Genomic DNA, 27860 nt, shown 5'->3' with positions numbered 1-27860 from the left:
TTTCAAAAACCGGGATAAAAACTATCCTATGTCCTTTCCCGGGACTCAAACTATCTCTAAGCCAAATTTCATCAAAATCGGTTCAGTGGTTTAGGCGTGAAAGCAGGCCTCCGTCACTCGCCTATGCCGGCCGAGATAATTACCTACAGCGCGCGACAACTTCAAGTTGCAAATCAGTCAGGACCGCCACGCGCCTGTGAGCACACGCGTATTTCTATACACGCTCGGTCGATCATCGTCACAATCAAGGTTTATTGTTCCAACAGCACTGTTATCCTTANGTGAACCAGCCATCGCTTCACTCGACCATATTAGAGGGTATGTACTGTATCAGACAGGCGTCCAATTTACAAGTTTAGATCCCTCTCATGGTAATTTGTAAGTTAACAAGTGACATCCCATCACTGCAGATTTTGCACCAAATGTTTCGTTCAAAGGGCTGACCTTTAAACTATTTTTGGCGGTATCTGCAGAACTTACAGCAGATAGCGATCGTACAGCGGTTTCACATTAGCTGTATCTTAACGCAACTATAACGCGGACGACGCTACTATTCTCTTTTATGTTAACCTGGCGCTTGCGACGTGGGGAGATAACATTTTCTATTTAAATATATAGCCATGTTTATATGATAGTACTGAAAATTATGATAAAAGTAAAATTATGGTAAAAATCCATAAAAATGTTCCAATTCGATTATTTGATATCCCAAAACGTCAAATAAGCGGCTCAGCAGGATCTCAAATTGGAAAATTCGAAAAGTAGTTTTACTGAGGTTTGGGTTGGGTACACAAAAATACAAAAAAACATATTAAAATATTACTTGTAGGTATTTAAACTTATAAATTATGTCAATGATAGTTATATTTAATTTGTATCCTGTATTTTGTATCCTCAATAAAAAACAATAAATGTGTAATAACAACAGCTAGTATTGAACATTCGTACGAACGAACGTTTCTAAAACGTTCAGTCCAGTTCAATCTGAATCAAGCCATAAAGTAGTTCACAGGTTGTATTGTCCCGCTCACACGATAATATTAGTTCGTGAACACGTTCGCGAGCTACGAGCTATTTAATTCCCTTAACCTCAATCGCGTCAATAGTTCAGGTGCACGGAGCGTGGACTGAACTTCTGAAGCTGGTGCATGGTTCAGCCCTTTAAGAGAAAAATATTTTTCATTGGATTTGAACCAAATGTTATTACGTCAATAAAGCTCAAAATACGGTGACAACAATTCAGCCACTATCGGTGAAGTGGTGAAGACGCGCCGTGTGAACCGCCCGCGCCGGCGCATCGCCGATGCCGCCACGTGGGCCGTGATTTATACCCGCGGGCTAATTGACCGAGGCGCCTTTACACCCTACGATAAACACGATCGGAAAATGGTACAATTTCTCATTACAGAATTTTATTAATGAAATAAAAATTGATGTAAGTTTCAGTGAGCCAAAAGATACATTAATCTACTTATTAATAATGGAAAATAGTAAAAATATAAGTTAGCTTCTAGCTATTTACTTTATCAACTAGGGTTGTTTTGGAAATAAATTATTTTAAAGGTTTGATTTTGATATTTTTATGTAATTATCGCATGTTGTATCATCTATTTTAATAATGTTTAACAATCCGATTCTTATGCATACGCTTACGCCTTAACGTTACTTTTTATTAAAAAGAAATTGCTTTTGAACTTTATCTTGCCATTAAACTGACAGTATTTACAACTAACGCGAGATACTACTTATCTCTGCGTCAATTTACACTTCACGACTGGGGCACGACCTATTAATTTTGTATTAAATTATAACGACAGGGATGCGCCGATATCCGCGTGGGCGTGTGATTTATTTAACCTCGTTAATTGATTTTGCGCTTGTTTACTTCGTACCACGCAAACGCAATTATCGAGAAGAATTTCAAATAAAATATTCCAAGTAGTACACACCTACTAGGCATGTGGTGTTTAAGTTCCAGAACTAAACGATCGTTGACTATATCGCACCTTCGGTAGAACAAGGGCACAATTGCACTTTTTGCAATTTTACAGGAGAGCTATTAATTATTAGCTACACATTTTTAAAGTATTTCTGCATACTTAACTCATTTTTGCAATTTTTGACAATTGTGCCCTTGTTCTACCGAAGGTGCGATATTGTAAAATTTCTGTGAAACAAAATCAAAGTCCGAGTAAATTTTTTACTATTAAATCAATATATCAACTCTATCTGATTTGTTTTTGGACTATTAAGTCCAAACTATGCCTCTTCCTTTTATTTCAATTATCCTTTTCTTCGTCAATGTTAACGAAGATTCTAATAAACCACCAAAATTAAAGCATTATCTCCACTGAAGTGAAAACAACACCGATAAGGACACCTACGGACAGGGCTCAATGATTGTAACTTTGTAGCCCACAGCCGGTCAGTCAATGCAGTATTAATGTACTGTCACGACGGAATGTTAACTGTTGTATAGCCAGGAAAGATAAAGCAGACCATTTCTTACCTTTTCATAGCAGCATTCTTGGAAGTGCCTAGAATGCCCTATTTTTAATGCTTTTAACCATTGTAGCAAGGCTGTAACATCCTTGGACAACGCGTGGGTTAAGCAAAAAAAAGTTACAACTACTAACAAAGCCACGGTTGTGTTTTCATTTCATTTCATTTCATTTCATTTCAAAGTATTTTCAAAAACAAACGTGTAGAGCCAGTATCAGCTAACCATAAATAAACGAAAAATTCTGGTGTTTCTGTTCAAGTTGTATTCTGGACTAAAGTCTGACAAACGACCTAATGACATGACAGCGAACTAGTTGCATAACAGTGCGGTTTACTTGCAAATAATTGAAAACGATCTTTGTTACATTATGGGAGCTTGTAGCGGTAATATTTTACAATGAGCTTAATACTTGTTGAAGGAAACAATAACTTGTTAATTGTCACTATTCGACCTTTACTTACAGTTTTAGTTAGGTTACCGTATTACCACAAATTTACTAGTATTACTGTCAGTGAATGGCTGCTGACACCGCTTAGCAAACCACTAAAAGGTGTCAATTTCTATTTGGTACAATGCTAAACTAGATATTTGTTTCCAATAAACCTAAATAAATCCCAAAGACAGCATATTAGGCAACAGACAACAGAACTAAATTTGCAATTCAAATATGACGACATAATTTAGTTGTTATCTTGCGATTAACAAATCGGTCGCGCGGTGTAAAGACTCCTCGCTCGCATACCGCGTGTTTGTTCACACGTCACGTCGATTGCATTTTTGTTTATTTTGTTATTAGAGTGTTAATTGAGGGCTGCGTAGGGCTAGCGACGTGTTTCTGACTTAATTTTATGCATTTAATAACTGTTCAATTTATAATTCCAGCTCCTTAAGCGTTTTCTTATGGGAAAACGATTTCTTTGCTACAAAGTGTTGACAATTAACTTCATACGAGTATACCTAGGTGTTATCTTCAAGTTACTTACGCGGATTCAATAGCATGTACCTACGTAGTTATGGTTCATTTATGATGACATGGTGCATTATGCATCTATAAATGACCAATGAATAAGGAGTTACGTAGGTATATAATAGCATAAAACAATATTGGTTAATTAATATTGCTACATTAACATTGATCACGAAATCATGCAAAACTATACAGAGGTGAGCACAGTTTGATCTTAATACGGGAACTCGATTGAAGCTGAAGTGGCAGCCCTCAGCAGGTGGCGTTGTCCGCGTGTTTGTTTGCGTTGCCAGCAGATAGCAATAAATTAATTCGACCGTTGTAAACGGACACAAACCTTGTTTTTGTTACTCGACTACTTGTTAACTGACCCTTTGTGTTGATCTGACATAGCACGTTTGTTTATTTTTATTGGGACACTAAACTTGACGCGTTTTAAGTGCTCATTTTAAATTTCAAAGTAAGCTACTAAAATACCATGAACATAATCTATAAAACTTCTTTAATTTAGTAAAAATATTTATTTGGACAAAACTTTCATGCATTTATTATCCATTTTCTACTCTGGCATCATCGCTTCTCGGCCTTTTGGCTAAGATCAAAGTGTACCTACTCTGGCATCAAAGTTGCTTCAGTCGAAGGTAGAGCAAGACCTTACTGCATCTTTCTTGCGTTTGATACACGTTATGACTACGATAAGAACTGTCAAAACAAAAAGCTACTTACACAAATATCAAAGACTGTCACAGCGAGTAACTAGAAGCTAAAATGGTAAGAATAATGTGAATGTTCGGTACGTGAGCAGATTATTTGCATTTATTGCGACATGAAGCTGCATTATTGCTTTAAACGAACGCGTGCGCCGTTATAACGCCCAGTTTTATTACGGGACGTTTTGTCTTGTAGTCTTTTCGTGTCAAAAGTCATCCCATGGAAGAAGTAGAACCACGTTACGGTATTAATTCTAATCATCATTATCATCATCATCATGCTGCTGAACATAGTCCTCCCCCAATGCTTTCCACGTTACCCGGTTGGTAACCTTTATGATGTCGTCGGTCCACCTTGTGGGTGGACGTCTCACGCTGCGTTTTCCGGTACGCACCTTCCACTCCAGAACCTTGCTGCCCCATCAGCTGTCAGTTCTGCGTACTATGTGCCTTGCCAATTGCCACTTCAGCTTGCTAATTCGTCGGGCTATGTCAGCGACTTAATTAGAATGATTTAAAAAAAATAACAAAATATGTACTATACCCACTATATTCGTAAATATTGTGACGACCGTAGTAGCGCAGTCAAACGCCTCGAACGCAGTTTGGATTTCAATCGCATATTTATACACCTCCGTAAGTACCCAAAGCAAGTTTCACACCGGTCTGTGTATTTTCAGCCTAAAACGGGCAGACAAGATGAATTCCTTGAGGCACAGACAGGTTGGAGTAAATCAGTGCGAACAGGACCAGCGCGGGCCTATAACTCAATTAGGGCGTTCGACAACCGAGGGCTTACTCTGGAAAACAAAGTCGATGTAAACCATGATATAGGTACTATTCTTTCAGTCTCTGTCACTCATGCTAGCAGCGTGGAGGAAATGTCTGGAAACAGAAAAAGTTGTGTAGAGTGAGCCCTATCTTCAGATACCAGTGATTCTTTATGTAAAAATAATGACGTAAGATAAAAATTCATAAAACGCATTTTATTTTTGCAAATAGGCTTTTAAAAAGCACTTTTACACGTCTCAGTATTAACCCTACCACTGCTTCGGGACAATAAATGGGCCAGTGCTAAGAAGAAGCAGCGCAAGAAACTCAGTCAGATCAGATCCACACTCCAAACTATCAATTTTCTAGTTAGAAAAAATACAGACAAGTTGATAATTTCTAAAAACTTACTGTGTAGTGAAACAGAATACAATAATTTACCTCATCGCCCAAGATAAAACCACAATTGATTATGTCCCAAACAAGACTTAGCGCGAGTCTATAACTCAATTAGCGAGCGAAGCATATCAGCGCGATAGTGACACCGCTGCTTTATTATTATGCTTCGGTGCGCGCGCGCATTTTATGTACAGAGCTGATGCTCAGTCACAGGAACGAGATCAGTCGGACGTATCGGAAGAATGCTGGCCGGGAATGTGGATTGTGCACATTTAGAAAGATAAAGTTTAGTGGGTTATCTATTCGCCAATAATTTGTTTACAATCTCTATCACCAGTAACGTACCGTTTTTCCCTCATGATTCACCTAATTATAATAACTACATAATATAGTAATTGATTAGAATTTCACAGTAGCTTTATTAATAGTAAAACAAATTAAACTAATCTCAACTTAATCAAACATCATAAATAATAATGGTACCTAAATACAGCTATGCCTAAGTTCAAGATTGATGCTGAATGATTGTCACTAGCCCAGATCTTAATTACTACGCCTGAAAAATCGACTGAATGTTTTGAAAAGTGAAATTTTTCGCTCCCTCATTTACCTGCTATGCAAGAAGATAATTAATTTTAATAGAGAATTTAAGAGCGCTTTTACATTAGGGCGTTAGTAGCGCAACTGCAGCGCGGCAGCGGCGTTTTTATAATGTGAAGGCGTGCATACGCTGTTACATAGTATGAAATTTTCGGCAGCGCGTCTGTCGCGCGTTTGTCGCGCTGCTAAATCGCCTGAATGTGAAAGCGCTCTAATGACACAGTAGATAATAGCTCATATATATACTGTGCTAATAAAGTGATTGTTGCAGCGACGCGCGAGGCGGCGTTCACATACGCGATCACCGCGGCGGGCGTGACGCACGCGCTCAGCGAGTCCTGCGCGCGCGGCGACCTGCCCGCCTGCGCCTGCGCCGCCAACAGGTGACGATATCAACCTTATCATGATACACATAAAGCTCTTCGGACATGTTTTGAAACACCAATGGTCAAGGCGCTTTTCTAGCCCTAATGCTTCAACCACACCAACGCGTGCAGATCGCCATCGCGGGCGCGATCACGGCGCGATCATGGGAAATGACAGGTCGCGTGAACTGTCATGGGTCGCGCGACCTGTCATTGGCGTTTGATCGCGCCTGCTATGGCGATCTGCACGCGTTGGTGTGGTTGAAGCTTAAGAGTTCTCAAGCGGTCAACATGACCATTGTGCCAAAAAGCTTGCACAAGACAGGTGTTGGCTAAGGACACGGGGACTGGACAACTTAAGCTGGAGCTAATATAGTTCCGTTGACGAGAAAGAAGATGTAGTGAGTGTATCGATCGACAGAACTAAAACAATAGTAGAAGATTGCATTCCATTACATTCTGCAGACTTCTTTCCCACTGACCAACTGGACGGCTTTGGGGAAACGTTGCAACTAGTTGTGCCGTCCAGTTGGTCCGTGAGCAAAAAGTTGTATGGTGGATTTGCGCTCACTTGCCAACCTGATGATCACAAATGTGATAGTCCTCCTACCGCATCAGCGTCCAACAGTTAGCGCCACTGTCTTGCCCACTAGCAAGTGACAGGAAAGGTCCTTGAGTAAGGACTGAAGTGGCATCAACTTGTGTTTCTAAACATGGTAGCCCTCATGAGGAAAAAGAAGTAGTCTACTAGTTAGTCACGATCCCTATTGAAAGATAAGTACTGTTAATTGATGTTTATTGTCCATGGTGCATATCTTTTCATAAAGGTTACTACACCTTTGTTTGTCACCTGTCATCCACTTTGCAATGGAGGGAAGTCGAACCTTAACTTCGGACCCCTCCTATGTTCTTCTGATTAATTTCGTTGCGGGTCCAATGACAGTTGTTTAACTTTTCCACGGGACAGACTTAACTTCACTGCTTGGGTTTTTATTGGCGGTCAAGCTGTAGATCCTGGCTACACATGAGTTGTAGCGGTGGGAGCGAGAGGTGGGAATAGTCCCGTAATGAAAGATACTAGTTTAACGAAGGTGTTCTCCACAGGAGACGGTTCTCGGGCGCAGCTGAACAGTTCGAGTACGGCGGCTGCGGCGAGGCGTCGTTCAGCGCGCGGTTCGCGCGGCGCTTCCTCGACGCGCGCGAGCTCGAGGCCGACGCGCGCGCCGCCATGAACCTGCACAACAACCGCGTCGGCAGGAAGGTAGGCGAGGGCAGCACCACCACGCTCCCANACAAAGTCTATATAAACCATGATATAGGTAGGATTCTTTCAGTCTCTGTCACTCATTCTAGCAGGGTAGAGGAAATATCTTCAGTTAGGAGTGATTCTTTACGTATTTAAAAATAATAACGTAATGTAGATAAAAATTCATAAAACTCATTTTATTTTCGCACGTCCCAGTATTAACTCTACCACTGCTTCGGTAGAATAAAATGGGCCAGTGCTAATAAGAAGCAGCGCAAGAAACTCAGTCAGATTTACATCCACACTCCAAACTATAAATTTTATAGTTAGTAAAAATACAGACAAATTGACAATTTCCAAAAACATTTCTGTGTAGTGAAACAGAATATAATAATTTACCCCATCGTCCAAGATAAAGCCACAATTGATTATGTCCAAAACAAGACTTAGCGCGAGTCTATAACTCAATTAGCGAGCGAAGCATATCAGCGCGATAGCGACAGCGCTGCTTTATTATTGTGTTTCGGTGCGCGCGCGCATTTTATGTCCAGAGCTGATGCTCAGTCACAGGAACTAGACCTTATACTTAGTCGGACGTATCGGAAGAATGCTGGCTGGGAATGTGGATAGTGCATTAGAAAGATAAAGTTTAGTAGGTTATCCATTCGCCAATAATTTGTTTACAATCTCTATCACCAGTAACTTACGGGTTTTCCTCATGATTCACCTAATTACCTACATAATATACTAATTGATTTGAATTTTACAGTAGAACTATTATTAGGAATACAAAGTGAACTTTAAAAGCTTTGAAAATCAGACATCATCAACAAAAACAAGGATATAAAGCTACGCCTAAGTTCGATATCGATGCTGAATAATCACTCGCCCAGATCGTAATTTGTACGCCTGAAAATCGACTGAATGTTTTAAAAAACAAAATTTTTCAAGATCCCTCATATACCTGCTAAGCAACAAGACAATTAACTTTAATAGGGAAATTAAGAGCGCTTTCACATTAGGGGGTTAGTAGCGCAACTGCAGCGCGGCAGCGGCGTTTTTATAATGTGAAGGCCTGCATCCGCTGTCACATAGTATGAAATTATCGGCAGCGCGTCTGTCGCGCGTTTGTCGCGCTACCAGGCCTGTTCATCTCCGCGAGTTTACATCGAAAACAAAACACGCACGATGGCCCGCCTACAGGATACTATTCGACAAGGCCTCACATACGAGCGAACATTGACTCACGCACGCGTATTCTTGTGTATGATGGAAGAAAATAAAGGATATGGTGTACTAAATACTGTGCAGTATTTAACTGCCTAAATAATAATAAAAACACAGAATGTACTTTTTTAAGTTGCCTCAAGACACTGAAAGGTAAATAAGTAGTTAATATTATTCATGATAATTCATGCACCTAAATCTAAAATGAAATCATGTATTTCCTCCGCCATTTTCCGCAGTTTGGCACCTCACGTCACATCATTTTACCGAAGTCAGCCCTATAGCTTCGGCGCAGTGCCGATCACTGACGTTTGTCAACAAAATGGTGCTTGACTCTTGAGACAGGCTAAATTACACCATATTGTTAAAGACATTGAGCATACATTTTTTTAAATACCTTCGCGAAGTAAAACTTCTGTACGTAGTACTTATTATTATTCTGTGGCGCTACTAAATCGCCTAAATGTGAAAGCGCTCTAATGTTGTGATTGTTGCAGCGACGCGCGAGGCGGCGTTCACATACGCGATCACCGCGGCTGGCGTGACGCACGCGCTCAGCGAGGCGTGCGCGCGCGGCGACCTGCCCGCCTGCGCATGCGCCGCCAACAGGTGACAATATCAACCTTACCATGATACTCATAATCATAAAGCTCTTTGGACTTGTTTTGAAACACCAATGGTCAAGGCGTTTTTCTAGCCCTAATGCTTCAACCATACCAACGCGTGCAGATCGCCATCGCGGGCGCGATCACGGCGCGATCATAGGGAAATGACAGGTCGCGTGAACTGTCATGGGTCGCGCGACCTGTCATTGGCCTTTGATCGCGCCGGCGATGGCGATCTGCACGCGTTGGTGTGGTTGAAGCTTAAGAGTTCTCAAGCGTTTGAAGCGGTCAACGTGACCTTTGTGCCAAAACGCTTGCGCAAGAGCAGTATTGGCAAGGGATGGTCACGGGGTATGCACGATTCTGGCTGGAGCTAATAGTGTCGTTGACGAGAAAGAAGATGTAGTGAGTGTATTGACAGAACTAAAACAATAATAGAAGATTGCCCCCTACATTCTGGAGACTTCTTTCCCACTGAAGTGATGTCGTCTGACTGCCGTCCATTTTGTCAGAAGTTAATAAATGAGGGCTACAGTTAGCGCCCACTGGCAAGTGACAGGACCTTTCTCCACAGTGGTGCCAACCTCAAGATTGCAAATACAATAGCCCTCCTACCGTTTCAACGTCCAAAAGTCGGCGCTACTGTCTAGGCCACTAGCAAGTGACAGGACTTTACAGTTTTGCCAATAAGTGGTTCCAAATATGGTAGTCCTCATGAGGAAGAAGAAATAGTTGACTGGTTGTGACTAGTTGGTCACGATTCCTAATGAAAGAATTGGACAATGTGATGGCACTAGTTATAATGAAGGTTTTTTCCACAGGAGACGGTTCTCGGGCGCAGCCGAGCAGTTTGAATACGGAGGCTGCGGCGAGGCGTCGTTCGGCGCGCGGTTCGCGCGGCGCTTCCTCGACGCGCGCGAGCTCGAGGCCGACGCGCGCGCCGCCATGAACCTGCACAACAACCGCGTCGGCAGGAAGGTAGGCGAGGTCAGCGCCGCATGCTGCATGCTCCCACCACCACGCTCCCACCACCACGCTCCTTGCACCTGCACAACAACCGCGTCGGCAGGAAGGTAGGCGAGGTCAGCGCCGCATGCTGCATGCTCCCACCACCACGCTCCCAACACCACGCTCCCACCACCACGCTCCCTGCACCTGCATAGCAACCGCGTCGGCAGAAAGGTAGGCGAGGACAGCCCACGCTCCCACCACCACGCTCCCACCACCACGCTCCCACCACCACGCTCCCACCACCACGCTCCCACCACCACGCTCCCACCACCACGCTCCCACCACCACGCTCCCACCACCACGCTCCCACCACCACGCTCGCACCACCACGCTCCCACCACCACGCTCGCACCACCACGCTCCCACCACCACGCTCCTTGCACCTGCATAACAACCGCGTCGGCAGGAAGGTAGGCGAGGTCAGAGCAGCATGCTGCATGCTCACACCACACTATAATACCCACACCACAGATCACAGAAACTGAAGGGAGATGTGAAAAGGGGGCAGGGCCGGTGTCGCAGCAATATGCCCAAAAACAGAACACACTGCTCGCGACAGCAATGATGACAGCAGTGACGTTATATGTGTAAACAGTTTACATATCTTGCGTAGTACTAAAGATTATTCGAACGTTGAGTATGTGTGTGTGAATTTCTAATGCGACACTGGGTTTCGAACTCAGCGCATTAGTTGGCATATCTCTAGATCTATGAGCCACACCAATAGAAACTAGCCGTCTTTCCAGCAAATCATTGTCACGATCATCATCCTCGTCAGTATCATTCTCATCATCATCCTTTTCATTATTATCATCGTCATCCTTACCGTCACCATCATCATCATCAGAACGTCGAACTCCTCCTATGTTCCTCTGATTAATTTCGTTGCGCGTCCAATAACAATTAACTTTCCCCCGGGACAAACTAGACCTTCACTGGTTGGGTTTTTAATGGCGGTCATGCTGTAGATCTTGGCTACACAGGAGTTGCAGCAGTGAGAACGAGAGGTGGGAATAATTATATTATTAAAGTTAGTTAAAATGATTTAAATATTAACTTGCACTCAAAATTAATTACGTAAAGTGAGTTTTTGAGATTCTCAGTAATAAAAGTGTAAACCGAATGATCCTTGACAAGGATCTTAGATATGTAGGTACGTAGCTAGTACATTATACTGACTGCCGAGAGATCGCAGACAACCTGCAAACATCGAGATACGAGATGATCTGAACGATCGCGTGCAGCGGCAGGGCTGGCACAAGAGCATGGTTACTAACATTAGTAAAAAATATTTTGGTAGCTTTGAAATAAATAGACAGATTGGCGAAAAAGTGACGTTATCGCTTCTTAATCCATACAATATCTACCTATATATTATATAAATAAATAAATAAAATAGGCAAAAGGCGTTTTGACAGTTCAACAGCAAAAGCTTGGCAATTGACTAGTCGTGTCAACGTGAGGCAATATCGGAGCGAGGATCAGTTTTTCCATGACTCTCGGGATGTGAACCAATATTTTCTCCACATTGACAGAATGATGTCATTTATTCCTTAAGTTTCAACACTTTCAACCCTAGCGCCTTATTATTGGCGCTCACGCCACCGGCGCCAATACCGACTCGTGCGCAAGTTGAAGCCGTGGGCGCTTCTTCAGTGTTGTTGAATTATAATAGGGACAATATTATTTGATCCTCTAAAAACTAATTGATCTTTTTTGTATGTGCACTTTTAAAAAGGGNCACCACGCTCCTTGCACCTGCATAACAACCGCGTCGGCAGGAAGGTAGGCGAGGTCAGCGCTGCATGCTGCATGCTCACACCACCACGCTATAATACCCACACCACAGATCACAGAAACTGAAGGGAGATGTGAAAAGGGGCCGGGGCCGGTGTCGCAGCAATATGCCCAAAAACAGAACACACTGCTCACCGACAGCAATGATGACAGCAGTGACGTCATATGTGTAAACAGTTCACATTGCTTGCGTAGTACCACAGAATAATAATATGGTAGTACTAAAGATTATTTGAACGTTGAGTATGTGTGTGTGAATTTCTAATGCGACACTGGGTTTCGAACTCAGCGAATTAGTTGGCATCTCTCTAGATCTAGATATTAGCCACACCAATAGAAACTAGCCGTCTTTCCAGCAAATCATTATCATGATCATCATCCTCGTCCCCATCATTCTCATCATCAATATTTTCTTTATCATCGTCATCCTTACCCTCACCATCATCATCAGAATTAATCAAAATTAATTACGTTAAGTAAGTTTCTTGAGATTCTCAGTAATAAAAATGTTACCGATGAACCATTACATTATACTGACTGCCTGCCGTGAGATCGCAGACAACCTGCAAACATCGAGATACAAGATGATCTGAACGATCGCGTGCAGCGGCAGGGCTGGCACAAGAGCATGTTACAATGGTAAAAAAGATTTTGGTAGCTTGAAATAAATAGAGATTGGCAAAATAGTGACATCATCACTTCTTAATCCATACCTATAGGCAAATGGCATTTTGACAGCTCAGCAGCAAAAGTATTCACTAGTGGTGTCTATGTGAGGTGAGATCGGAGCGAGGATCAATTTTTCTATGACTCTCGCGATATAAACACTCCAGGATTTTCTCTACAACGATAGGATATGATTTATCCCTTCAGCTTCAACCCTAGCGCCTTATTATTGTCGCTCACTCCACCGGCGCCGATGTCTAGAACATTTCAAGTCGTTTTGAAGAACTTCTCATAGCTCATTTTGCTGAACAAAATCTATGGGAGAGTGGTGATTTGACTGCTCAATTAACCAGTCACCAGTCAATTGAGAGAAATGATCAACTGAATAGGGTTATTGTGTCATATCCAGATTGAAAGTATGTAATTTGCAACGTGCATAGGCTATCTGATTAATTTTTATTTCCATTTTAGTTGTTGATTTACATATTAAAATCTAATAGTTGCCTCTTGAAACTTTCTTGAATATTTATCTTTCCCTTCCAAAGTGTAGATATCCCGATGGGACCATTACATACTTTAAAATGTTTTTATGGATGTTCACCAACGACCAGTAGCTCGCAGCCATGTCGTGCGATGTTGGTCCGATAACGTAAATAATTGGCGCATAATTGATATTCTAATTTTTCATGTTCGAACCACGTGCGATGCATACTTAATTCGTACGGATCAAAATAATAATTGTAGATACTAAATTGAAAAAATCGACGACACAAAGGTGTTTTTCATAATCTGAAGTATACAAAAATACAGCTCGCTAGACACTGTACTGTACACACTATACCTATATTTTATAGCAGTATAAAAAATATAATAGGTACGTAAAATATACCCCTAATCAAGTTTAGCAGCAGGCAGATGCACTCAGCCCAATAGGAACAAANGGAACTAATAAAAAGGTAGGCTAAGTAAGATGGCCAAGCAGGTCTCATATTATTTAATGTGTCCTGTTATTATAAATCTTGAATTAATTAGATAACCGTTTACTCGCGAGTTTAGCGAGCGTAAATAAAATCGTTTAATAGATAAGCTACGATTAGTTCGAATCCAAGCCTCAATTTGCATTTAAACTCATATCGTTAGTTAAACCGCAATTTACTGTCGTTAATGTAATTTACAAAGCAACAGCTCAATAAACAAGAAAATTGTTTTATATCGGATCGCCCGCGGCGGGGGCTTTTGCAGAAATAGACATCCTGCTGACTGCGCTCGTTCGGACGCGTCGAAACAGTGAGTCGTGCGATTAATGTCGGGTAATGACTGAGTCCCTGCGCATTACGAATCGCTGGCCCGCGCCCGCTCATTACGGCCCATCCCGCTCCGGCATAAGGCAGCAGCGCCCGCGCACTGCTCATTACCATCTTCTTTTACCATTTTTCCCGCCCGAAATAGCCTCCACGCTGCGTTTTGTTTTTTAAATTGCTCATTTGCGTGCATGTTACCTGCAGATAAAAAATAGAGACGTCGCGATTCAATATTTTTAGTTTATGCTGATTGTTTTTTCGATGTTTACGATTGTTTTCGTTAACTTCGCGATAAATGAGGTGTTCGTTGCGGTTGTTTATGTCTTTATTGTCGCGGGTCGTGGTTTTCACGCACTAACTTACACATATTATTACTACCGCAGGTTTCGAATTTTATTTCGTTTTTATTTTCTCGCAAGTGATTAGGGTCGCCACACACAGGTTTCACGCCACAGTCACAAAACGTCGCCACACGAAAATGTTTGCAAATATGCCGGTGGCGGCGATATGTGGCTGTGGCGTGAAGCCCGTGTGCGGTGACCCTTAGAAAGCAGTCGCACGAGTGATATCGTGATATGAAATCAAAGCAAATATTAAATGCGACCGACACATTCATCATTGGCTTATACGTTTCTGAGCTAATTATACGTTGGTGCAGACGTGGACACTTTCTTACCCATATCACGTCTCTGCAACAGCTTTCCTGGGTAAAAACATAGCAGTTGAACCACTAGTTAGTCGTAATGGTCTCGCGGAGAGGTCGCGGCGGGAACCGATGCTTCTAATTTACGACCAATTTTTCCTAAGTTGTCATTTAGAAGCGAAGGAAAACATCGTGTTACGCCTCTCAATTATTTTACCAAGAAAGTCGTTACGTTCCATTCCACGCAATCATCTCCGTCAATATTATGCGAAGAATACGAGCCGGTAATTTGCCTTCAGGCGAAGTGGAGATGATTTAGTAACAGCTTTTCTGATCCTTCATACTGAATAGCGCTGACACGTAAAGTTTACAGTTTATTTAACGGAGAGTTATTATTTTATCTCCTGTAAAATTGGTTAGCCTGGGATATGTAAAAGTACTTCTTGTAACCCTTAATGCCATGCACAATATGCACATGCCATGCCCATGCTGAGACGGGTATTTTTGCTGCCCAATATTTTTTCTTATACGTAGCATACATTATTATTTTGTATGATCATGACATGTTTAAATTCTTTTTCGTATTAATTAACACTTTTTAAAGTTGTCACTCCCAAGACTCCCAAAGGTTTTGTAGGGTAAAGAAGTTAAATGATGTCATCAATTGGCGAATTCAATTGACTAACTATCGAATTATACAGCACATATCTTCACCACCACTTACCCTAATTGACTCGCTCCATCCATGGGGAATTGTGAAAACTGCTTCCACAAGTTAACTTTGGAAATAAGTGTTAATATATAACATTGCTTTTAATTTTGAAGGTGAATCAAGTGCAATCACAAAAAGTGACAAAAATGACGAATCGTTTTTTTTCAAGTAAGTTTTGTACCTAAAATATATACTCGTATTTGTTAGCCTTAAAAGTTACACCACAAGACGGGTAATTTTATCCAGATTCCAAAAATGTGACTCGATAGTATGTAACGGTAATAATGATAAGCTATTTTAGGGAAAATGCGAATAGGTATTTTTTTTATTGCCGCGGGAAGGGGGGGGGGCACTTCACGCAGTAGCGCCTTCCCTCCGCAGATCGCGTGAGGGGATAAGAATAAGAAGTTGTGAGTTTGTTGCGGCGCATCTTCTCAGCACTTGCCAAAGTTTGTTTCGAAGCGCTGGTAGGGCAAAAAAAGAATGAGACATGTACATAGGCTCCTTAAGAGCATTTCACGATTTGCAAGTACTATTTTAATTAGTCTATACAAATAAAGATAATTTTGATTTTGATCTAAAGTGGAATAAAGTCCTGTATTGCTTATACAACTTACTTAGCTAAGTAGTTACAATAATGTTGTTGATTGATTGACATATTGATTTAAAGGCCTTTGAAAAAGAGACTGAGTGACTGAGTTTCTTGCGCTGCTTCAGCAGCACTGGCCCATTTATTGTCCTGAAGCAGTGGTAGTGTTCGGTGTAATATGACCGAACAAACTGAATCAGCGCACTCGTTCGCCATGCATCGATTTTACTTCAAATAACTAAGTAATTAGTGCAAATCACGGAACCATCGCGACCGGGTGCGCTCAGAACATTTTTAACATTTTAACATAACTTTTAAACAAACAAACATAACATTTTAACATAACATGCAAACCCTGAGCCGCAATATATAGGGTTAATACTGGGACGTGTAAAAGTGCTTTTTTTAAGCCTATTTACAGAAATAAATGAGTTTTATGAGTTTTTATACATAGTTTATGGAAGCAATTAATTAATAACAAGATTGATGTGTTTCTAAGGTGTGTCTCAGAATGATCGGTTAACGTTGTGAAGTGTAACCCCGTCAGGTGGTGAAGGAAATGGTGCGGCGCGAGTGCAAATGCCACGGCGTGTCGGGCTCATGCGCCGTCCGCACGTGCTGGCGCGCGTTGCCGCCCTTCGCCGCCGTGGGCGCCGCCCTGCGCGACAAGCTGCGGCGCGCCAAGCACGTGGTAGCTGAGGAGTATGACCTGCGGGGTCTGCACGCGAGAGCTGTGGCGCTGAGGCACCCGAGGCTGGTTGTACGAAGGTAAGGACAAGGCTCTACATTTATCATTATCAAAAAGTGGTGACTGAGTTTGTTCCGGCGTTTCTTCTCAGCACTTGCCAATGTTTGTCTCGAAGCGCTGGTAGGGCCCAAAAGATAAGGAGACATGTAAAGTGCCCCATAAGGGCTACCTTTTCTTTTTTTATTATTTTCTATTGACGTTCATAAGTGCCACTTGTGGTCTAAACTGAATAAATATTTCTGATTTTGATTTTGATTGATCACCATTTTAGCCACAAAATGTCTATTGCTCCTCCATACAACAGAAACTTTGCGGGCTTCCTCCAATGATTTCCAAATAGTCTCTTCAGTATTGCAAGATATAGCGTCTCAGTCTATCCTGATTGTAACCACGTAGAACACTCTTTATGACAGAAGAGAATGAATCACGTATGATGAAGTATTATTAACGAGCACTACTTACACCTACTAAATACCGCATCGTTGGGGTGCAGAAATAGTAGGCTCACGTAGGTCAGTATGTAGTATCTTCCCAACACCATGGTATGGTAGTGGAAAGAGACACATTAGACATTTAATAATGATAATACCAACCACAATAGGTATTCACCAATTAACCGCTCCATCCATCCAATTACATCCAACAATAACTAAAGTGCCTTGATCGAAAAAAATCTGATTTATAGAGAACATCGTGGCTTCTGAGAGAAGATTTTTTTATGCATAACAAGGCAGGTATTTGAACGTAATCGTACCTTATAAAATATGCTATACTAAGGCTGAGTTGCACCACCTAACTTTGACCGTAACTTTGACGATAACCGGTGGTTTTTGTATAGAGTTTGACAGATTTTTGACGTTTGTCAAAGTTAAAGTAAGATGGTGCAACCTAACCTTAGATTATAACTAAGAAATAAAATCGTTGTGTTGTGGTGGTAGGACCGGCAAGCCGCCGCGCAAGTCGGAGCTGGTGTTCCTGGCGAAGTCGCCGCAGTACTGCGAGCCCGACGCCGCCGCCGCCGCGCCCGGCACGCACGGCCGCCACTGCAACCGCACCTCCAAGGGTACACCACGTATTATGTACTTAACAGAACGAAATAACCCAGAATTAATCCAGCCAGGCAGCCCTTTTAATTACTAGTTAAAATTCCTTTGAATGTATTTTCACGTTGCATGCTTCCAATATGATAAGGATTTCATAATTTTTAACAGTCCAGTCAGTTACGAAACCAATCATATAACGTACACCATACTAAATTAGCTTAAATATCACAAAAGACAAACACATTTAGGTAATTTAACCGACTTTCTTCCTTTTTTTGGAATGCTAAGATTCCTTAGATTTTATTTATAACTAGCTGAACCACTAAGCTGTTTTTTACACTTAAGGGTATGAAAAATAGTTTAAGTGTAGGCACAGGTGTAGGTCCCATTCTCAGACCCACTGAAGATTCACACAAAATTTAATAATTGGAAGAGTTTTGTTACAAATACTGTGACACGAGGATTTTACAAACTAAACTTATTCAACAACTAGCTTTTGCCCGCGGCTTCACCCGCGTGAAATTTAGTTTGTCACAGATCTTCATAAATTATAGCCTATACTAATATGTTATTCTGGGTTATATAAACAATAATACTGTAAAGTTTCATCAAAATCCGTTCGGTAGTTTTTGCGTGAAAGAGCAACAAACATCCAGACATCCAAACTTTCGCATTTATAATATTAGTAGGAAGTAGGAAATACAAAATAGCAATGGTATAATGAGGTTTTGTGTTACGCAGGCGAGGACGGCTGCGACCTGCTGTGCTGCGGGCGCGGCTACAGCACGGTGACGCTGGTGCGCGAGGCCAAGTGCCGCTGCCAGTTCCACTGGTGCTGCTCCGTCTCCTGCGACTCCTGCGTCACGCGCACCGACACGCACGTCTGCAACTGACCACACACACCTTGATGACGATGATGAGTTATCCGACCTATTTAGGATTTCGGCCATGGCGACCGTTGCGACTCCTGTCTTACGGGACTATTCCCACCTCTCGTTCCCACCACTGCAACTCCTGTTTAGCCAGGATCTACAGCTTGACCGCCACAAAAACCCAACCAATGAAGGTCAAGTTTGTCCCGGGGGAAAGTCAAACTGTCATTGGACCCGCAACGAAATTAATCAGAAGAACATAGGAGGAGTTCGAAATTAAGCTTCGACTTCCATCCATTGCCAAGCAGATGACAGGTGACAAACAAAGGTTTAAAACCTTTAAGAAAAGACTCCTGTCTTGGCGGCTCTGTTGCGCCCGAAGATGGCTTACTTAGCCGATCTTCGAAGCAAAACCAATGAGGGCGTCTAAGCACGCCTCCAACATAATTATAGTGAATGGTGGCAGAATGGAAAAGCCTCTCTAAACAGTTGTGCGCTGCTCCTCGAACTCGTGGACTCGCCTCTTCACAATCTGCCGCCATTCTGGCCGCTGTGCTGCCAAACCTTCCCGTTGAGAGGACACTGGATCGATTCCACTTCAATGCTATGATTATAGAGAAGAATAACTGCTGAAAGTATTGGGAAAATGATTGGATATAACGTAAAGGGAGATAATAGGACATCATGACTCTAAACTAGCAGAGATGAAACTCCATAACATGGGTCTACTAATGAATTTAATCTGAAATTACGCAAATAAATAAATTTGATTTGATAACCTTACAGAATTTTCAGGAAGCAACTACCCAAATGACGTTACGTTGCATCTTCTATCGAGTTTAAAATTCGTCGTCTTAATTTTTTTCAGGGAACTCTATCGATAGTAATGTTGTGATTGCAAGAGATGAGGAAGAACTACCTATGTAAATTCAAAAACAAATGTGAAGTGAAGTGAATTGCGTAGTGTTTAAAACAATAATCAAGCACAAGTGACTGATAAACTAACATTTGACCGTCCACTTACTTTAAATATCTAAGTTTGTTAAAAAAACAATGTTACTTACCTACTGATTCATGTGTTATCAACTTTAGTACCTCTAATTAACTAATGAAAAGTGCTTTGTCTTTTAAAATCGAACATCAAACTTCTTGACTGAAAGAAAAAGCATTTTTCGTTTGTAAATATGAGGGTATTGTGAAATATTAACTGTGCTCTACATTTTTCATGATACAGCTAAATACAACCATTTATGTAATGGAATAATCCGTAACTTAATTGAAATCATTATTCTAATAAAAATTGTATCGCCAGTAGATTGAACATTCCCGCCAGTATTTTATGTACTTAATAATTACTTAAACGCATAATATTTTATTTATTCATAATAATTAGTGTTAAGTCGAACAAATTCTCGAATGACGCTTAATATTTTGATATTATGTTTAGTTACGATAATAATATTTCATATTATACTTACTCTTTCTTATTTTTGGTTTCACACGTATTTTTTCAGCATTGGAATTTTCTTGCTCACAAAAAGCACTTAATTAATACTTTTATTTAAAACCAATACGGCATGGCCGTAAATCTTTATTTGTTGTTTTTTTTTAATTTTTCACTAACGACGAGTGTTAAGTGTAATTTTTTAATATCATTATTTTTGCAAAACCGAACCGTTCAGAACTTACTTTGCCCTGTTTTAACTCCTGATAATGTATTACCTAATAGGGTTGTTGTCCCAACATAAATAAAGTCAGCTTGCCAGCACAAGTAACTTAGTATTATGATGACATGCATTTAACGTGCAACTTGACGGCTTTAATAATAATATGAGTATTGAGTATTTTACATAACTAATAATCTGTGTATAATTGTTTCTAAGTTCTACTTTATATAAAAGAAAACAGAAAATTGAAAATACAATGTAATTACGATGCTTACTTGATGCACTCTACTTTTACTTTAGATAAATATTATTTGCCAATAGAAACTGCAATCCTAAAAATGTATTTATTAATAAAAAATATGTCTGACGCAGGGCGGCGCGCACTTTACATTCCTTAAGATAATTAACTTATTCACTTCATTCGTGCGATTTTTTAATAAAACATTGTTTTGTATAATTGTCTTTTATTGGCCTATAGTTACCCCAATATTGCGATACTACTTATTATGGGTAATTATAGGCCAAAATTACTCGAAAAAAATCTGTACCTGTAAGCTTTTTCATTATTAATGAGATACATTTTCAGTTATCTTAGTAGTAACTGAAAATGTATCTCATTAATAATGAAAAAGCTTACAAACCCTTACAACAGAGCTACGTTACAAACATGTTTACGCAGAAACATGCAAGTTATTAAGTTGCGCATATTAGCGCGGAATTAAAAGTTAAATAACGGTTCGTTAAAAGTTCGGCGGAGCGAGCTCGTTAGGCGAAAGCTCTCCGAACTTTTAACTAGCTGGAGCTTGAGTTACTCGCGTGATATTCGCTCGGTTAATATTTGATAAGCTTTTTGAAATCGAGGCGCTAAGTCTCGACAACGAACGAAAACTTTCAGCTAGGTGGAGCTTACATTTGCACTTACTGAAACTTACCGCTTCAGTTTTTTCATAATCATATTATTTCCTTCATAGTTTGATATAATGGAATAATATATTGACTATAAAGTACACTTACGCCCTTATTCACAAACATTACTATGAGGTCTCACAGTGTCCACGCGCACAGGGTGACACACGAACCAATTACAGACTCTATTCAACGCTGAACGTTGGAAGCATCGTTTGTGAACACGTTTCACTGTACGTGGATTTTCAATTTCAGTAAATCTATCAAGTGTTTTTCCGCCTTTACGATTGCGATAGAAGAGCCATCTGTCGCTGGATGAGTCGCGCCGCCCACTAATGCCTCGCTGGTGTCGGTGGTGACGTTAATAAATCCTGGCATTTACAAGCGTAATTATATCAGCCTGTGGCTCTACCGGTTTATTATGGAAAATCCTGAATCGCGGAATAGGTAGGGGGGAAAAAAAAGTTAAGTTTCACTTCCGTGCTTTGTTGCAATAAAAACCTCAAACCATTTCTATTTATTTCAGTCTTATAAACACCCTAAAGTTATTCAAAAGTGGTAAACAAACCCTCACTAGTAAGATTTCCCCCCCTTACTACCAAACGCCGCAGTGTTATTACTTATAAACAATCAAATACTTACGAATAGCAAGTGCCTACCTAAGTATAATGTTAATAAACAGTGTATCCCGGTAGTAAGCTCATGTAATTCGCAGCCCGTAAATAGAGCGTCGTGTGTCAACTGCTGCCAAACAGCATAGCGTAATGAAAACACACAGATCAGAATAGTTACGAGTAGAATAGAAACAAACACATTTCGGTATGCAATAGAAGAGTCTTTTCATTTAAAGTTATATAAAAATAGGTAAAAGATATTAACTACATATTAAAACTTACTTTACATTTCTAGTATCTGTAAAAGAAACTTACGCCCGTATTCACAAACGATACTTGCGTGAAGCAGCAAATCGAACGCGTTGAATAGAGCTCTGTGATTGGCCGTCCACGCGCACTGTGAGACCTCATAGTAATGTTTTGTGAATACGGGAGTTACTTATTTAGGTAGATAAAGATTTGAATAAAAAATAAGTTTGCGCTACCTACTGTTCTTGTTAGGCTTTAACAATTTCCGTCGTAATTCACCAAAACGAGCGGTTTATGCAAATTCGACGATAAATACCGCGCTCGGCTATTATTTGTGACCCGAACTATTAATTAATTGCTATTATTAATTACGCCCGCCTTGCACAGATACTTACGAGGCGGGAACAAAGTAAATAAATGAAAACATAATAAATCGATTCCACCAAAAACATTTTCAAGATTTTAAAACTATCTAACTAAATGTAACTTATTGTCTTTTTGGGTATTATTTAAAAAAAAAGGAAAATGTAGGCAAGAAAAGATCAATATCAAAAAAGTTAGTTACCTATACCAGATTTCATGTAGGTAGAGCCACAGAATAATAATAAGTACTACGTAGTAGAGCTAACGAAATTAAGTGGCTACTGCAAATACTAAGTGTTCTTTAACAGAAAACTAGTAAACAATTTTTAATAATTTACGCTCGTGACGGTTGCGTTGTTAATTAATTTACTCTTTTGATTAGACTTAGAGTTAAGTCGTGGTTATGTAAAAATACATAAAGTTATTCAAAAACTTTTAACAGGTAGTGCCCTCTATCGATGAGAAGACACACTATTGTATTATCTACTCAACAATAGATGGCAGTAGTACATTTTAAACATTAATAAAAATATCTATTAATTTATTCAAACTATAATGATACACAGTTTGTGTATTAAAATAAAATGTGAACATAAATATCTATAATGTTCGAATATTGATCAAATAATATTTACTTGATTGAAGCAGTGGTTGAAAGAAGAAGGAACGAAACGGCATTGTTAATGTCAAAATTGTCAAATTGTCAGTTTGACAATTGACAATAGAAGCTGCGATTGTATACAAATGTGAGAAACTTTTTCAAAGTAGAAAAATACCCCAAAAATACTCTATCCAAGCTGAAATTACCAAAATATGCCTAAGCCGACGTGCGTTCAGTGCAGTACAAACGATTCTTTACTTTGGCGAAGCGCTGAAAATGGGCAAATATGCAACGAGTGTCACCTAGTGAACACTGCGAGCAAAGAGACCAAGCCGGAGGCGGCTGTGAAACTCGAGCACGATGTGAAGGAAGAAAAAGACGACGGTGACAGTAAGAGCGGGAAGAACGAGTCGGAGTCCACTCCAGCGAAGGCTACAGGGAAGGGAACTAGAAAGAGTACGCGATCGACGCGTTACAAGCCAAAGACGCCAGCGCCCGCGCCCGCCAAGCCGCCGGCGCCGCGCGGCCGCGGCCGCCGGAGCATCTTCAAGCGGCAGCCCGTCAAGGCTCCCACCGCCACCGCCACTGTTGTCACAAGCGATTCAGTATTTTATCAGGTTGTTGCACTTATATTTCCTTCATCTTGCATATTGTGACTTTCAATCCTTTATTAAATCTTCCTGCATGCAGTTGTTTGGCCACGCAGGGCACGACATCATGTACTTTGTTGACTACCTAAGTAAGACCTACCATTAACCTTGCTATCAATTTCGATATTTTGTAAGTTATTATTTGCCAATATGACAAACCCTTCTTATTGTATCTTCTGCTTTCAGGGCTCGTACATGCAAGTAGGAGACATAGTGTCAGTGACGGACCTGGAAGGGGACATATACTACGCACAGATCCGCGGCTTCATGACGGACCAGTACTGCGAGAAGAGCGCCGTGCTGACCTGGCTACTGCCCACCAAGGCCAGCCCACCACCTGAGAAGGGATTTGATCCTGCTACTTATATTATTGGTAATGTTTAATGCCTGTAAAAATTGTCTTGAGATACAAGCAAGATATTATCGTTAACTTAATTTAGTGTTTTTTTATAAAACACAAGCAAAATTGTATGTAGCAATACAATTCATTATTTTAATAATGCAAAAAAGGTTTGAATGAAAAAGACACAATCATTACATTTTTTTCTTTTAACATATTTATTTTTGTTTGTATTTTAGGACCTGAAGAAGAGCTTGCTCGGAAACTTGATTCAATGGAGTTTGTGATGCACGCACCCTCAGACTACTACAAGGCCAGTAATAGTCCGTACCCACTCATTGACAGTGAAGTCAACCACTACACTGGATACATCTGGACATCACTCGAGGCTAAGGAGAGAGGGTCTTAGCGATATCATCTGTTTAAGGTTATTTTTGTATTACTTAGTTATAATGTGTTAAAAATATGACGATAATAATTAAATAAGCTCAAACATAAATAAAAAAGTTTATTATTGATTTTGCATGATCTTGGACAAATTAATAAAATATGGTATTTCTGGGCGGTGTTTCTATTATTTATGGGCGAGGCACATAGCTCAGAGAGAAAGGTTCTCGAATAGTGACCACGGGTCNCACGGGCCACGGGCTGGAAGAAGTAGCGTGGGCAGGCCTCCTACTAGGAGTAAAGGTCGCGGGAAGAGCCTGGATGCGGACAGCGCAAAACTGTTAATTGTGGAAAACCTTGGGGGAGGCCTTTGTCCAGCAGTGGACAATGGGATAGGCTACGATTTGGAGATATAACGAAGAATATTGGCTGTATAATAAATATTCCTTCGCTTGGACTTGCAGTAAAATACAAATGTCAAAATTGAGTTTGACGTTTGGTAGCATCTGTCAAAATTTTCTAAACTCTGCCGGTTTTTGTGAAAATTTGTTTTGCAATTTCGCAATCTTAGTCAAGAAAATGAGCCGCAAAGAAGCATTGTCCTCATTCATCCAGCAAATCCACGGCCGGCCCGTTGTTGTGAAACTCAACAGTGGCGTAGATTATCGAGGTAAACAAAGTATTCATCTTCATTGTTATTCCACTTTATTTTGTTGTTATAGGTTGTAAGTTGTAATTATACAAAAATCTTTATTTCCAAACGTATACAGCGTGAATATACTAATTAAATACTTATAATTATCGTCACAAAAAGGTTTGAAGTGAAAATTTTAGGTTATGATACCATCCACAAAATAACACCTCTTAGAATGATAAATAGAATTCCAAATTTCAGACTGCACAAGATTGGTAATTCATTTATGGGGAAATGTATTAAACTTTTCTATAAATTACCACAAACTGTTGTAGAATTTATTGCCCATTCATAAATTTAAAGCACATATCAAAAGCACCTTAATGAAAAAGGGCTACTATAAAGTTGATGATTATATAAAAGATAAAAACGTTTGGAATGTTTAACTACCTAGCTCGCATCAATACCTATGACTATAATATTTTGTATATTTTAAAGACTGTAAACCCTTGAAAAGGAGGCTGACAATAGTGACTGAGTTTCTTGCGCTGCTTCTTCTCAGCACTGGCCCATTTATTGTCCCGAAGCAGTGGTAGGGTTAATATTGGGACGTGTAAAAGTGCTTTCTAAAAGCCTATTTGCAAAAATAAATGAATTTTATTGAATTTTAGAACTACTCTTTTAAATAGTTTTGGACATTCTACTACGTAAATATATTTCCTACGTACTTAAGTCCTAATAATAAGCTCTCATACTGTCTTTCAGGTGTTTTGGCATGCTTGGACGGCTACATGAACATAGCTTTAGAACAAACTGAAGAATATGTGAATGGTCAGCTCAAGAACAAATATGGAGACGCATTCATCCGCGGGAACAACGTCCTCTACATCAGCACTCAGAAGAGAAGGATATGAAACTGGTTGTACTGATACATACTTTTCTAAGTTAGTGTGTAAGGATAAATAAAATAAGTCTTACCATAATTACTGGTTTTTACTTTATTCTGAAGACCATAATCCAAATATTTAGTGTAAATGTAATTTTCATTTCTTCAAAATTAAAGTGGCAATTATAAAATCTCCCAATTACCACATTCATATGAGCTTTATCTAGTTATTTATGGGTACGTCTCAGAATAAAGTATTTTGAATTTTAGGGACATGTCAGGGAAATAACTGACCACATTAATTCCAATAATATTATTTATGTTCTCTCACAATCAAAAATACTATCTTTTCACTTACTACCTTGTCTGGGCTCCAGGGTATGTATAGTAAAACTTCACATCTTCAGTTCCCTGCAAAAAAACATAATTACCTATTCAAATTAATTTCTGGTAAGTGTAGAATATTTTTTTTAGGTAAGGCAAATAGAGTGCCAAATTGTGCCAAGTCTAGTTATTGACTTGTTGACCATGTTATTGTATGCCCTAATATTTTTCATATTATACAATTTTATTGCTACTAACCGACTCATCAGGGGTGTTTTTGGAAAGTTTAGAGATGTGGGTTCAAGTATTTCTAACATGGAATACTATTAACATAACTGAGGTTCCCCACTTAAAATTATTCCCAATATATTGAATAATAGATTTATTTATTTATCTTGTACATTAATATGTTTATACAGGGTGCAATGAATTTGTCAATCAATTTTTCATCTTACTAATATTATAAATGTGAAAGTAACTCTGTCTGTCTTGCTTTCACGCCTTAACTACTGAACCGATTTTGATGAAATTTGGCATAGAGATAGTTTGAGTCCCGGGAAAGGACATAGGATTGTAGTTTTTATCCCGGTTTTTTGAAACTGGGACGCGCGCGATTAAGTTTTTCTGTGACAGACAAAATTCCACGCGGGCAAAGCCGTGGGCGGAAAGCTAGTAGGAATATATTTTTTTAAATAATATGTTTAATTTTACCTTGTCAATCAGTGGAATATCTGCAGGGCCTTTACCATTGCCGAGGTCGGCGATCAGCCTCTCGCCCCTCGCTCCGTAATTGTTCACATAAGCCTCTCTATTGCCTTTTCCCGCGTCGGGGTCCATCGCAGCATCCACACGGTAATTCAGTATCCTCGGATTAAACAGTGGAGCCCAGAAACTTGAGTATAAAACACCATCACTGCTTGCTAATATCACCAATAAAAATCCTATTCTGATAAACATTTTTGGAAATGGCTCAATATAAACTTGTAATTATTTTCGGACGCGCAAATTATGCAACAGGTTTGACACGAATGATCACAATAAGGAAATATTTAGATGTACGAGGAACACTTGATGTGGTTACCTACTTAATACAACATACTATAGTTTGTATGTAAACAGTCGGCTTGAATGCTAACATCTGTTCAAGGTAAGGTGATGTTATGACTTAAGGTTCGGTCGACGCATCTCGAGCTTGCTTATTTTAATTGAGTAAACCAGAGTACCTTACTGGCCTGTATTATTTGTCCCATATAATATTGATTGATGAAATGGTAAAGGTCGCGGGAGGTGACTGGATGCGGGCGGCGTAGGACCGGTCTTTGTGGAAATCCATGTCCAGCAGTAGACGAAATATTTCGTCAGAATGTTTATTTTGTTCAATATGAAAGAGAAAACACTAAAGAGAGATACGGTTTTTTTACACTTCTTTAAAAAACCGTATCTCTCTGATACTTTTTGACTTGC

The 27860-nt window shown here is 40.1% G+C and overlaps 4 protein-coding genes across 4 annotated transcripts in view; 3 read left to right on the top strand and 1 right to left on the bottom strand.

The window, feature by feature from the left end:
- The window catches only part of Wnt2 (Wnt oncogene analog 2), a 32384-nt gene extending 13506 nt beyond the window's left edge, over positions 1 to 18878 (top strand). Inside the window, exons 2-8 of the mRNA XM_028307947.1 lie at positions 6222 to 6333; positions 7420 to 7576; positions 9261 to 9397; positions 10215 to 10371; positions 16660 to 16880; positions 17799 to 17923; positions 18645 to 18878. Of these exons, the coding sequence (XP_028163748.1) occupies positions 6222 to 6333; positions 7420 to 7576; positions 9261 to 9397; positions 10215 to 10371; positions 16660 to 16880; positions 17799 to 17923; positions 18645 to 18796 (1061 nt within the window). The 3' untranslated portion in view covers positions 18797 to 18878. The remainder of the gene's footprint in view (positions 1 to 6221; positions 6334 to 7419; positions 7577 to 9260; positions 9398 to 10214; positions 10372 to 16659; positions 16881 to 17798; positions 17924 to 18644) is intronic.
- Positions 18879 to 23294: 4416 nt separating this feature from the next.
- Positions 23295 to 24640, top strand: LOC114355329 (GATA zinc finger domain-containing protein 1). Its single transcript, XM_028308131.1, has 3 exons — positions 23295 to 23792; positions 24012 to 24198; positions 24405 to 24640. Exons 1-3 carry the CDS (start codon positions 23388 to 23390, stop codon positions 24572 to 24574), a joined length of 762 nt encoding a protein of 253 aa, XP_028163932.1. The 5' UTR covers positions 23295 to 23387; the 3' UTR covers positions 24575 to 24640.
- A 397-nt stretch (positions 24641 to 25037) lies between these two features.
- Positions 25038 to 26169, top strand: LOC114355358 (U6 snRNA-associated Sm-like protein LSm6). Its single transcript, XM_028308160.1, has 2 exons — positions 25038 to 25222; positions 25952 to 26169. The coding sequence occupies exons 1-2, from the start codon at positions 25132 to 25134 to the stop codon at positions 26098 to 26100; spliced, it is 240 nt and encodes a 79-aa protein (XP_028163961.1). The 5' UTR covers positions 25038 to 25131; the 3' UTR covers positions 26101 to 26169.
- Positions 26170 to 26179: 10 nt separating this feature from the next.
- LOC114355375 (uncharacterized) lies at positions 26180 to 27680 on the bottom strand. Its single transcript, XM_028308186.1, has 2 exons — positions 27108 to 27680; positions 26180 to 26483 (listed from the first exon to the last, which is right to left on the bottom strand). The coding sequence occupies exons 1-2, from the start codon at positions 27351 to 27353 to the stop codon at positions 26430 to 26432; spliced, it is 300 nt and encodes a 99-aa protein (XP_028163987.1). The 5' UTR covers positions 27354 to 27680; the 3' UTR covers positions 26180 to 26429.
- Between the last annotated feature and the right edge of the window lie 180 nt (positions 27681 to 27860).

The sequence above is a fragment of the Ostrinia furnacalis genome, unplaced genomic scaffold (assembly GCF_004193835.3).
Source record: "Ostrinia furnacalis isolate ACB-3 unplaced genomic scaffold, ASM419383v2 OfSCF0197, whole genome shotgun sequence".
Classification (NCBI taxonomy): domain Eukaryota; kingdom Metazoa; phylum Arthropoda; class Insecta; order Lepidoptera; family Crambidae; genus Ostrinia; species Ostrinia furnacalis.
Note: the sequence above shows the minus strand (reverse complement) of the source record. Positions and strands in the feature narration are given on the sequence as shown.